Source organism: Solanum verrucosum, unplaced genomic scaffold (assembly GCF_900185275.1).
Source record: "Solanum verrucosum unplaced genomic scaffold, falcon-dt-bn FXZP01000115.1, whole genome shotgun sequence".
Lineage (NCBI taxonomy): Eukaryota > Viridiplantae > Streptophyta > Magnoliopsida > Solanales > Solanaceae > Solanum > Solanum verrucosum.
In genome coordinates this window covers 2,761,343-2,774,883 of record NW_026020680.1, presented here as the reverse complement: position 1 = coordinate 2,774,883, position 13,541 = coordinate 2,761,343, and the positions used below count along the sequence as shown (strand labels likewise).

The 13,541-nt window shown below is 34.8% G+C and overlaps 1 protein-coding gene across 1 annotated transcript; it reads right to left on the bottom strand.

The window, feature by feature from the left end:
• Positions 1 to 10,422: 10,422 nt before the first annotated feature.
• LOC125812234 (uncharacterized) lies at positions 10,423 to 10,972 on the bottom strand. The gene is made up of 2 exons (XM_049491760.1): positions 10,568 to 10,972; positions 10,423 to 10,484 (listed from the first exon to the last, which is right to left on the bottom strand). The coding sequence occupies exons 1-2, from the start codon at positions 10,887 to 10,889 to the stop codon at positions 10,423 to 10,425; spliced, it is 384 nt and encodes a 127-aa protein (XP_049347717.1). The 5' UTR covers positions 10,890 to 10,972.
• Positions 10,973 to 13,541: the final 2,569 nt, after the last annotated feature.

Below are 13,541 nucleotides of genomic sequence, written 5' to 3'. Positions count from 1 at the left end.
ATTTTGGTGTCTAAACAACCGTACTAACGTTGTGACCCTATATTTGATAGAGTGACAGCGTTCAAAGGTCGTTCGGGAAGGAAAAGCTCTGGTAAAGTGATTTGGAGAGCGCGCGATCGGCCTTAAGGTAGGCTACGGCTTCCTTTATTTTAGATTGATCTTAATTGTGTAAAAGCATGTCAATTGGAGTGAATTGGGGGTGGGTACCAGTTTACTACCTTACTTTGATTAGATACCTCATGTTAGGATCGATTGGCCACTTTCGGGTATAGTATCATGTTAACCAGCTTAGTAGAGTTGCATGCTTACGTGCTAAATGCTATTGTATGTGTGTATGCTATGTATTGTATGCCTTGTTCATCCTTAACCGTAAGCATGATGTCCTTAGTCTAGGTTAGGCTAGCATTGTCTTAGACTTATGACCATGTGGGCTGGATAGCCTTGACTTGTTGCCGACGTCGTTCGGATGACTTAGCTCCTTGTAGACTGGAATAGCAGACTTGAGTTTGATAGTTTGAGCCTTAGATTAGGCGTTATCGCTACTTGTTGCACTTCTGTATCTTCTCCCTCTCATTCTGCGGTTCCGACGCATTCTCGAAGGTTTGGTGCATCACTCGAGGCGTGGGATTGAGATAGTATAGGCTTGGAGACTTTCCTGTGATGTCTTAGAGTGGACGGTGTTCCACGGTGGTTGTTGTTGGATTGAATCCTATTGGAGATACCATCACCCCCGGGGTCGTTCTTTCTAGCTGGGCTGGGAACGTATCGCTGGCTGGGTAGACTCGGTGAAATCGACGATCATCCTGGGGCCTCTCTTTCTAGCTGGGCTGGGAGTATGTTGTTGGCTGGGTGTCCCCGGGTCGCTCTTTCTAGTTGGGCTGGGAGCTGACTGCATGGTAGGACGACTCGCGATATCTACCTCACTCACGGGTCCATCTTTCTAGCTGGGCTGGGAGTGGACTGTTTGGTTGGGTGCCCCCTAGAGTCACTCTTTCTAGTTGGGCTGGGAGTGCACTGCTGGTTGGGTGGAGTTTGATGGATTATCTTAGTTACTTTGGGCTGGGAGCCCGATTTTCTTCTTTCTCAATAGACTTAGCTTTTCTGTGTACCTGTCAGGCTTATGGGGGTTCGTTCAGGTTTTATTTGAGCTTGCGCACGAGTGTACCTTCTGGGCATATGGGGGTCCAGTTAGGTTTAGTTTAGTTGTACTTAGTTTGTTTCTGGTATGCTCTTGTGCTTTCTTTTCTTATCTGCTTTGACCTCTCTGTGTCTAGATTTTATCCTTTCTTATTGGTTTTACCCTTTTTGCTCAGTCGGCCTATGATGCCTACTGAGTACTTGTTGTGTTGGTACTCATGCTACGCTCTGCATCTATTTCGTGATGTAGGTCTCAGTGCCAGTTACCAACGGTGATTAGTTCCAGCCTTCTTTTGCAGCTGTGATTTGGAGACGAGGGCGAGCACTTGGCGTTTTGGGGTTTGTTCTGTCTCCTTCTTTTGTTTTAGCTAGTCTTGTTTCCTTTGAGACACGCTCTGTTGTGATCCACTTTTGGGACTTGTACTTTTTATTAGTTAGCTCTGTATTAGTGACTTCCAGGTTCTGGGAGGAATTTCTGTATATATTTATTTTGGGTTGCTTTCGCCTTGTTATTCTTGTTTAGATTATTGTTATCGTTAGTTTCTGCCCTTTCGCTCATTGCTTAATGTTTTGGGTTACAGGTTGGCTTACCGATTAGTAGGGTATAATAGGTGTCATCATGACTCGAGAAATCGGGTCGTGACAAAGTACCTGGGAAGAAAGAATATTAAGCAACGCCACGACATAAATGCACATGAAGTACATATTCTCTATTATCAAATGCACACAATTTAGACAAAACAAAAAAAAACATTAGGAAAAGAAACACATTCCGAAAAGCAGGTTTAACTTGATAATATGAACATACTTTTCAACTTCATTTTTGGAAAGAAGTTGTAACATCTGGTAAGTTGAAATAACTATGAAGAGGCTTAAAAATCGGAAATAGTTATTTTTGGGAAAAAATTCAAAATCTGGAAATTTGGTCAAGGGTGGGAAATCAGTAAGTTTTGGCCAACTTTGAGCAGTCATAACTCCTAGCTCAGGATGAGTTAGGAGTAGTTCCAGTTATGATTGTGAAGCTTGTGGAATGATCTTTCCAACGCCATCTAGTTTGCTCGATTCCGAGTTCGTATGAGCGAGTTATGCCCTTTGAAAGTTGGGCAGTTGGCAGGGAATCCGTCCGGAAATTTTAAGGGCATTTTGGTCTTTTCCCTAGCTATTTGTTTTGGGGTTATATTGTGTGTTAGGCTGATTTTTGGATCATTTTTGTCCCATTTTAAAGAGTGAGAGCTAGGGCTTGAGAGTGAAGAGAAGAAGAAGAGAAGAAGTGGAGAAAGAGGAGATCAAGCAAGTTTCCGTCGTGGATATCGTCGGGGGTGATCCCTATTAGGTATGTGAGTTCTTAGTGTTGGGTTGATCCTTTCTCCCACACACCAAACTCATTTTATTTTCGAGAAAAGATTGGTCATGTTGTTGAAGTTGTTGGTTTGTGTTGTTGAAGTTGTTGGTTGTGTTGTTGGAAGTTCTTGTTGGTTTAGTACATGATTTGATTGTGTTTTTGAGTTGAATCTCTTGTATGTTGAGGGATTTTATGATCCTTAGTGTTTGGAGTTGAAACCCTTGAGGTTAGGGTGGGTTAGAGTTGGAGAAACAAGAGAGGAAAGTCGAATTTCGGGGAAAAAGGGGCTGGGGCGTCGCGCCAGCCAGCGCGCCCCAGCAGGGGCTCTGAAGTTTCCCCTATGGGGCGCCGCGCCTAGCAGTGCGCCCCAGCAGATCCTCTGAGCTCCAAGGGCTGGCGCTCCGCGCCTTGCAGAGCGCCAAGGACGCCAAGTTCCCCCATTCCTCCCCCACTTTCTCATGCATGTTCCTAGGTATTGTACCTATGTTTCCTAGTTGTTTCCAACACTCCAAGGTACTTCTAAACGTCAAGAACTCATCCGAAAATGTGTGATCATACACCTTGAATCCATAATCTAATTCAAGGCGAGTTAGTATCAAGTTAAAGGGAAGTTAGAGCCAAGTCAAGCAAAGTTAAGAAGTAAGTCCAAGAAAATCTCTAAAGCTTTTCAAGAGTCGTTATTAAACGTTTTACTTTCGTTTAAGGTTCAAGTTCAAGTCGAGTAAAGAGTATAGAGTTCAAGCTAAGTAAAGAGTCTCAAGTTTCAAGTTAAGTTAAGAGCATAAAGTCGAGTCCTTTTCTCAAAGGTTATTAGGGAGCCATGTATTTCCCAAAGAAGTTTCTAAATGTTTTTTTACATTTGAGTAAGAAAGGAACATCAATTCCAAGAGAGCCTTTGGGATAGATTTTGAGAAATTATCTCAACTAAAGAAAGATGTGTTTAAAACACTTATGAGCTAAAGTATATTTTTGGGAGTAGTCTTGAGCACCGAGTTGGGGACACGAGTTCATAGTAACTCAACTCTCCATAAGAACCATGCGGCCAACAAGGGATTTTCTCGGGTCATACTTTTTAGATGATCACGAAAGTTAAGCTAGTGGATCCACTTAGTAAAGATAGCTTCCTATACCACGGCCAGGTATAGGATGGTTCTTGGGCAACGTGAGGTAAAACGTTGTATCACCACTAGGGCTCATGGTGGTGATTGTCGGTTAAAGAATCTCCCACTAAAGTTATATTACTTCTATATAAGTAAAGTTGAGTTTGTTATTGTTTTATCATTAACGAGCTAAGTTGTTCACACTATTTTACAAGCTTTGTATATTGCATATGTCTTATTGCCTTATATATTGAGTTCAGTTATTCATGAGTCGAACAGAGCCAAGGTAAGTGTTCTCTTGTACTCTTTTCAAGCTTAAGTTGTGGCTTAGATTTCCATCTCGCATACTCGTACATTCAATGTACTGATGCCAGTTGGCCTGCATCTTATGATGATGCAAATACAGGTACCCCGGATCAGCATCCAGCACGTCGTTGATCCAATTGAGCACTCCAGAGTCAGTGGTGAGCCTCCTTGCTTTCCGGAGGACTCGGTTGTTTTATTCTCTTAGTTTTGCTTCATTAGGATGTTGCGGGGTCTGTCCCAACATCCATCTCAGTATAATAGAGGCTTCATAGACATTCAGTCAGTTAGTTTTGAGTCTCTCATCTATGTATATATGTAAATATCCTATTTTGAGATTTGAGTTGCCTTTGTGGCCAGATGTTATAATTTAAGTTGTTTTGTAACTTGCTTTTGCATTGATTTATTCTGTTGAGTTAGGTTTCCGCTGAGTTAAGAAAGTCAGGCCAAGGGTTTGCTTGGGGCCAGAAAGGGTCTCCGGGTGCCGGTCCTGCCCAGGGTGTAGGCTCGGGGCGTGATAGAAGTCTCTTCCCAGATGGCGAATCATAATACATGTAAATTATGACAAGAAAATAATTGCACACTAGTGCCAAGGGTCCTAGTATAGCTTACAAGTAAAGCATCAACAATTGTACTAGGTATTAACAATAAAATAAGTAGTGAAAAAGAAGCAAGACATACACATCATCAACAAGCCTGGTTCCTCCTTTTGGTCTGAATTTTATAAGACGTTCACACCCTGGAGGAGGCTGAGGAATATTAGGCGCATCAATTGCCCACTTGAGTCCGCTTTCATCTTCAGTGAGGTCAGGTGGATCGCCACATTTTTTTATTAGAATGCCATTCCCAAGTTGTTTTACAATAGAATGGTCGTTCCAATAAGTGTTCTCTTATTTCTTCGTACTTCTCCTTTGTAGGTATGTAACGCCATTTGAAACATCTAGTGCACTGCACTGCAAATGCCCCTGAAGCAGTCGGAGGCTTCATGATGTTTATTGGTTCAAAATCATGGACAACATTTTGATCCATACTGCCAACTCTTAATGGAATGGGACAATTTGAGGAAACCAAATATCGATCTGTGCTCATTATAAAAGCAACGCCTATTGTTTGGATGTAATATTTTGTTGTTAATCTGTATTACTAAAGTATTTAGAGCAACAACTTTGGAGAACTCAATAAGAAACAACAAATCTTAAAGTAAATATTCAAAACCAAAAACTTAAAACCAGTAGATAGAAAAGAACCTGACAAAATATTTCTCTCAAGGAAGAAAATCAAGCCCATTGAGTTGAGCCCATAGTGTTTTCTTAAGGAAATTATTCCCCACAAGTACCCAAGGTTAATGGGATATTCCTCCTAGAATAGAATAATCTTACTCATCAGTGCTTTGGTACCTCTGACCATGATGTCAATGAACCACTCAACGACAGTAAAATATACTAGAATTTATTTATGAAGAAGAAGAACAAGAAGTTATGAAGTTCAGAAAATTCGTTGTTGAAAAATAAGAGAAAATCCTTTATCTATAGACAACAATGGGTAGTGTGAACATATGCTTATTGTACCTTATCAGAAAGATCACAATCCTTTGGAGAAGTCAAAAGTCATAACCCTTCGTAAAATTCACAACTCTTCATAAAATTCGCAACGTTTCATAAAAGTCACAACTCTTCATAAAAGTCATAACTCTTCATTTTTCATTCACACCTTTTAAAAACCAACATATTTAAGACTTGGTTTGCTGAAAGATAATATGTTATACTAGTTAGGGAAAATCTTGCATTTAATGCCAAGTGAAAATTACAAGAATTCATTACCAATTAACATGATAGTCGGCAAGAGAAGATGAAACAATCTCTACATCTAGATTATTTTCGGTTGGTATAAGGAAGGAGAAGTAAATCTACTTAAATGCTCTCAAAACCTAATAACACACTCATTTTAACAACAACACCAAACTCAGTTTCCATGTCACAAGTGGGGTTTGAGGGAGGGTAAGATGTACACAAACATTATCCCTGCCTTTGTGGGCATAGAGATCGTTTCCGATAGACCCTCGGCTCAAAAGAAGTGTAGTCAACTTTCATGATGTACCCAAGGTTGTTTGCATTTAAAACTAGAAGATAAAGGTAAGGAGTGACCATCCAAACTTCACTAACTATAAATTTTACTAGTATACATATGACCAGAGTATAGTAAAAGAATCAATTTTTTTGAAACCCCAAATTGCCAATCTGAGTAATCTTTAATTAGATCATCACCTACATGGGAGGGTATATATATAATATTTTTAGTTTTTGGTTTTTCTTTTGTTTATGTTGTTCCTTATTATTAGTGTTATTTGTTGTGTAGTTCTATCCTTGTAGCCGCTACTTGCTGTTACGGGTTGGCCTACCTACTAGTGTGCTATAGTAGGTATCATCATGATTCGAGGAATTGAGTCGTGAGAGTGGAGTTTTGCGAAAGCTATTCAATAGCATCTATTCTTGCCAAATTTCATAAGTTACATGAACTCGAGGGATAAATTTGACGTCACACTGTAAAATAAAGATATTAATGTATTATTAATATGAATTAGGCTTATATAAATTTTATATAATATATAGTAGAGTTCAAATGTGCAACACACATTTCCAAAACTAGTTACTCTATATCCCTATACTGATATACAAATCTTTGCACAAACTAGAAATACTTTTGAAAACAACGGACCTAATGTAAGTGTACTAAAGCAACCAATCTGACAAAGACTTTTTTTTTATTTCACATTCGATATCTGATATTTGTATTAGAATCCGACTGGTTCAACAAAAAAAATATTGGTTCGAAATTTTGTTTTGTTCTGTAATTTGATTTAAACCAATTCACCAAAATAATACGTTTTACTCACAGTAACGTTTTATAAAACATTACTCAGAGTAACGTATTAGCTTTATAACATTACTCACAGTAACTTTTTTTCATTTAACGTCGCCAACCCCGTCAGTTTTTGTCCATTGAATTTTTAAAATAAAAATGCCCTAAAACGTTACTAAGAAGTACGTTTTTACTAGTTTTGTAAAAAAAAATAAAGTTTAATGTAAAACATTACTCACAATAACAAGATTGGTGTACTTGATTTTTTTTTATCGAACTATTGAACGGATTTAGCAATGTATCTACTTAATGTGTTGACCTTAACTATAATCACCTCTGTCTAAGGAGAACAGAAATATGAAAGTAAAAAAAATATAGAGAAAGAATGAGACCTCCCAATGGTTATTATTTATATTTATATATTACCTTAAAAGCATGAACTCCTAACTGGAATGTTAAATTACTATAATATCCCTAACTTAGGTTGTGACTTTTTCGATGAGTTGTGACTTTTCTGATAAGTTGTGACTTTTTTCAAAGGGTTGTGATTTTTCGATGACTTATGACTTTTCCAAAGAGTTGTGCTTTTTCAAATAGTTGTGACTTCTTGGAAAGGTCATGAATTTTCAATAAGACACAAAAAAATATTTGTTCATACTACCCTTTGTTAACTATAAATAGAGGGGTTTCCTCTCATTTTTCAGCCACAATTTTTTTTAATCTTCTACTCTTCTTCTTCTACTTGCATTTTAAAAAAATTGTGTGATTTATTGTCGCTAAGTGAGTTTGAAGTTTAGCGGAATATGAGGTACCACTATTCTGATGAAGTAAATTGTTCTATCGTAAGAGGGTACATTCCTTAACCTCGGGTACTTGAGGAAAATAATTCTAATGATATAATATTTATTTTTTTCTTAGTATATACAGTAGTATGTAATGTTCCAATAAATGAAGTTAACATGATGTAGTCTAAATTCATTTGTTTTTGTTAACAATTTCTCTTGTGATGTAGATATATGCTTTTGAATATCTTTATTAAAATTTATTAAACTTCGCAAGATTTAGAGAATTGTCACGATTTGTTTTTTGATGCTCAAGACAAAAGAATGACTTTATTTATTAATGCTACTTATGTGATTTAGATTGTTAGGTTGTTTGCTTCAAAATAATTATTACTATATAAACATTTCCCTTTTTATATTATTGAATTACTATTTCTTAATATTTAAGTATTTTCGACGAAGAAAACTTTATATGACTTGTAATAATGCCAGTTGAAGTTGTATTAGTTTAATTTTTATTGTAGTCTAAATTCATTTGCTTTTGTTAACAATTTCTCTTTTGATGTAGATATATGCTTCTAAATATCTTTTTTCAAAATTATTCAACCTCTCAAGAATTAGAGAAGTGTCACGATTTGTTTTTCTGGTACCCAAGACAAGAGAATGACTTTATTTATCAATGCTACTTATGTGATTTAGATTGTCACGAAGCTTGCTTCAAAATAGTTATTACTATATAAACATTGCTTTTTTGTTTTATCGATTTACTATTTCTTAATAGTTCAGTATTTTTAACGAAATGAAAGTCCATCTGACTTATAATAACTCCAGTTGGTGTTTTTATTAGTTCAATTTTTATTGTAGTATAAATTCATATATCCCTAACTTAGGTTGTGACTTTTTCGATGAGTTGTGACTTTTTAGATAAGTTGTGACTTTTTAGATAAGTTGTATCTTTTCCAAATGGTTGTGACTTTTTTAATAAGTTGTGACTTTTCCAATGGGTTGTGACTTCTTGTAAAGGTCATGACTTTTCTGATAAGACACAAAAAATGTTTGTTCATGCTACACTTTGTTGTGATTTTATTGTCGTTGAGTGAGTTTGAAGTTTAGCGGAATATGAGGTACCACTATTCTGATGAAGTAAATTGTTCTATCATAAGAACAAATATTCATTAACTTCGAGTACTAGAGGAAAACAATTCTGATGATATAATAATTATTTTTTTAATTAGTATATACAATAGTATGTAATGTTCCAATATATGAAGTTAACATGATGTAGTCTAAATTCATTTGTTTTTGTTAACAATTTCTCTTGTGATGTAGCTATATGCTTCTTAATATCTTTTTAAAAAATTATTGAACTTCTCAAGAGTTAGAGAATGATTTGTTTTTTGCTGCTCAAGACAAAAGAATGACTTTATTTATCAATGCTACTTATGTGATTTAGATTGTCAGGTTGTTTGCTTCAAAATACTTATTAGTATATAAACATTACCCTTTTGTTTTATTGATTTACTATTTCTTAATATTTAATTATTTTCGATGAAGAAAGGTTTATATAATTTGTAATAATGCCAGTTGAAGTTTGTATTAGTTTAATTTTTATTGTAGTCTAAATTTATTTGTTTTTATTAACAATTTCTCTTGTGGTGTAGAAATATGTTTCTAAATATCTTTTGTGCAAAGCTTATAATTCAAATCTTTGCTTAAATTTTCTAATTGATAATCACATGCAACGCACGTGTCGAAAAACTAGTACTATAAAATTTGCAAACTATATGAATTCTCACTAACCAAATAGGCCATCATATAACGTAATTTGTATCAACTTTATATCATTAGCTGATTAGAGGTGGAACTATAAACCCCATCTTAGCAAAATTGCTTTCCATAACCATTGGAAAAACACAAACCATGCCTCAAACAAAATAGATAATTGGATGCTCAGATTGCTAATACTTCAAACAACTCGAAATGTTTGAGACTATACAATTATTAATAATATTAAATACCACTTTCACAAACTTGAAGAATATAAATTTAACTTCATAATTCAAATTTAAATTCCATTATTAATAGAGTACTAAAAACCACTATTCACAAACTTTGAAGGATTCACAACGTAATTACAAAAGGGCGAGATAGTATTTTGAGAATATACGCCCAGCGACCACTTTGTAGCTCTCAAACAAGTATGGCATGTGCTCGTATTCAAACAAAATCATGTTAGCATTTTGCGCTGCCTCAATAGCTCATTTCTGCATAAATTAGGAGTTAATAGAGAATTCTTGTGAAATAATACATACCAAAAAATTATAAATAATGATATGACAATGTTTTTTTCTAAGCCAACTGAACACAATGTTGATTTTTAACTAGTTCTAAAACTACTTGCACAAAAGGGCCATAAAATATGCTCTGTTCATTGTAGCTCAGATGAAGGGCTACCAATGCAGGTACTTTGTCAAAATCATAAATTTCATCCTACAGAAAACATCCTCCATAGATTATATAAGACCCCAATTCCAAATCCTTGGGCCACAAATAGTCACCTAGCACAAGCTATATATGAATCCTCACTGATCATGTTTCTTCCGACCATCAAAAAATCTACCACAGCCGATTATAGTAATTAATACACATGTCCCTAGGCCATCATACAAAGTAATTTGTATCAGCTATGAATCCTCACTGACCAACGTTTCAGGGCATCATATAAAGTAAATGAAAAATAAAGACACTAAAAGTTCTCTCTATTTTCTATTAGCATCAGAATCATTGTACAATGTAATGTGAAACTTCAGGTTCAGCCTGTCAAAAAGTCTTAGCACATTTAGTTCACAACTCTAAAGTTTCAAGTTTTAGTTAAGCTTAGATACCTGAAACCTCTCAATTACAATTCTTTGTTTCTCTTTGCTCGTTTCTTTTTGTCATGCTGGTAAAGATAGTGACTCCCTGACAAGCAAGGGTAATTTTCAATTATTCAACTAAAAAGAGGAGCATTTATGTCAAAAATAATATAAAGATGTTAAAAGTACCAGTCCCACAACACTTAGAAAAAATCGTACGTTTTTCCTTCACTGATGGTTCACCACATTCTCTTGCATTCTCCACTTCATCATTGGAATCATCCAACTCATTACTTTCTATATTAATGTTAGAGTCCTCTATATTATTAACAACATCAGGGGTCTTAATGGACATTGGCAGCCCAGGTGATGAACTAAAGCTAAGGGTATTCTCAAAATGTTGAGGCCAAGAACCACCAAATAGATTCTCAAGTGACGAAAGACTTGGATTCCTTAATATATGTGACATCGTGTATGGAACAATATCAGTATTTGTTGGTTGATATGTCATACCTGATGCCCCGGGAGTGAATTCCTGAGTTTGGCCCCTTGAAATGGAACCAATATCACAAGTTGTGTGATCATCTTCCGAGGCTGATTTGTCCATTTCAATAAGCGCTCGTTCTTTCTCAACAGCACGAGCCCTTCTACCAGCAACACCACCTTTTCCTCGCCTACGAATAGGGGGATGTAAATGATCAACATGTACCTCATTTCTCCTCAAAAGATAAATCACAAACACACAGAATCTAATACATACCATTGTTTCATATGCCGCTGAGTTAAGATAGTTTACCTGTGAGCTCTTTAAGGCAATTAACCTTTTGGAAGAAAATGTTATAGTATATACTTGTTTTAGATTGAGATAATGTTAGTAATAAACGATGGCATTACAGACTAGCCTAGCAAAGCATCTGATAAATAATCTAAGTTGAGTTTTGATTTTTAAAATATTGAGTTTGTTCTTGGGTCACTGTTGATTGAGTCGAGTTGATTCTTTCCAATTTGGCATTTTTCAATGTTCACTTTACAACATACATGAATTTTCTAAATAAGAACACGACATACAAGAATCAAAGATATTAGATTGAATCTATTCAGAAGTATTCTACAAAACAAAAACGATATAAATATGAGAAGATAGAGATTCTTAAATCCAAACATTTTTTCTACTAATTTATAAGAAAAAAACATACCTCAAACAAAGAACAAATACTCTATTCCAAGCAATATGGTATTGCTCGTCCTCTGAAAAATATAAAATCACAAAAGAATGATTGATCCACATTCCACCACTATACTAAAAATATAAAATCACAAAATTAGGAAACCATTGCATTGTTTAGTACCAAAAAATCACTTGCAAACAAAAGAATGATTGATCCATCACTATACTAAGCCCTCTAGTAACAACAAGAATTGAAAATGGAGTTGTAAGGGATGGAAATTTCTTGAATCGCTGGTAGCATAAGGGTTTTATTGTTTTAGGTAAATGGATTTGAAATTGAGGTGACAAATAATTGAGGTAATAAAAACGGCACCGTTTATTTGAGTGGGTTGAAAATATTTGACGTGGGCCTAGGTTATGTATTGGGCTTAAAAAGTTACTTAGGGTAATGTTTATTCATTTAACGTTTCCACCTCCGTCAATTTTTATCCATTAAATTTTTAAAATAAAAAAACCCTAAAACGTTACTAAGAAATACATTTATACTAGTTTTATAAAAAGAAAAATGTATTATTTTGGTGAATTGGTTTAAATAATGGCTTAGTTTGGTCCAAAATTCATTTTTCTTCTGTTTATGTCGTTCCTTACTATTAGTGTTATTTGTTGTGTAGTTCTATCCTTGTAGCCGCTACTTGTTGTTGCCGGTTGGCTTACCTACTGGCAGTGGCGGAGCCAGAAATTTTAATAAGGGAGTTCAAAATCTGAAGTAAACGCACGAACTAGTAGAAGGGGGTTCAACATCTATTATACATACCTAAAAAATAATTTTAACCATGTATAAATAGTAATATTTTTCACCGAGGGGGTTCGGATGAACCCCCTCATTATATGTTGCCTCCGCCCCTGCCTACTGGTGTGTTATAGTAGGTGTCATCATGACTCGAGGAATCGGGTCGTGAGAGTGGAGTTTTGCGAAAGCTATTCAATATCATCTATTTTTGCCAAATTTCATAAGTTACATGACGTCGAGGGATAAATTTGACGTCACACTGTAAAATAAAGATATTAATGTATTATTAATATGAATTAGGCTTATATAAATTTTATATAATATATAGTAGAGGTCAAATGTACTACACACATTTCCAAAACTAGTTACTCTATATCCCTATACTGATATACAAATATTTGCACAAACTAGAAATACTTTTGAAAACAACGGACCTAATGTAAGTGTACTAAAGTAACCAATCTGACAAAGACTTTTTTTATTTATTTCACATTCGATATATGATATCTGTATTAGAATCCGACTAGTTCGACAAAAAAATATTGGTTCGAAATTTTGTTTTGTTCTGTAATTTGCTAAGTCCATATGAATTCCGTTTGTAGAACTTGCAAAATACTTGTGTTTCCTATGCATATTTTTGTCATTTTGTCGTTATATGCAATTATATATTGTTGCAAACTTGAGAATTCATCTCATTTAGCTTATATTCATAAAAATCAGCTAGTAGAGTTGACCATTTCAACTCGTTTTAATAAATTCATCTCATTTAACTTATATTTTAATGAGTTAGATCATTTATTTTAATTAGGTAAATATTCATTTTAATCTATTATTAATCTATAAGATATGGATAAATATGAGCAAAATATGGGTATCATGGCAAGCCAAATCAAATTCTATAAAGTCTAAAATAGGATATTAAAAATGATAGTGAATAGATTTTCGTTAGTTTGTATGATATTGTTATGCATTTATAGAGTTTTATGAAAATAATTTTCATTTCTTTACTTTTAAGTGGGCATAATTTAACCAATTTGAGTGTGTAAAGTATAGCTATACATTTATCATATCATAATTTATAAACATACTTTTAAAATATATTTTGAAGACCCAGAAAAAATAAGTAAGAAGAAGTAAAGTACAAAGATGTAACATCCGACAATTGGAAATAGCTATGAAGAGGCTTAGAATTAGAATTTATTATT

Excerpts from the sequence above, each read along its gene's own strand:
- LOC125812234 (XM_049491760.1), bottom strand. The coding sequence starts at position 10,889 with ATGACATATCAACCAACAAATACTGATATTGTTCCATACACGATGTCA. Across the intron at positions 10,485-10,567 it reads TTCTAAGTGTTGTGGGACTG|GGAGTCACTATCTTTACCAG; the intron begins GTACTTTTAACA and ends CTTGCTTGTCAG.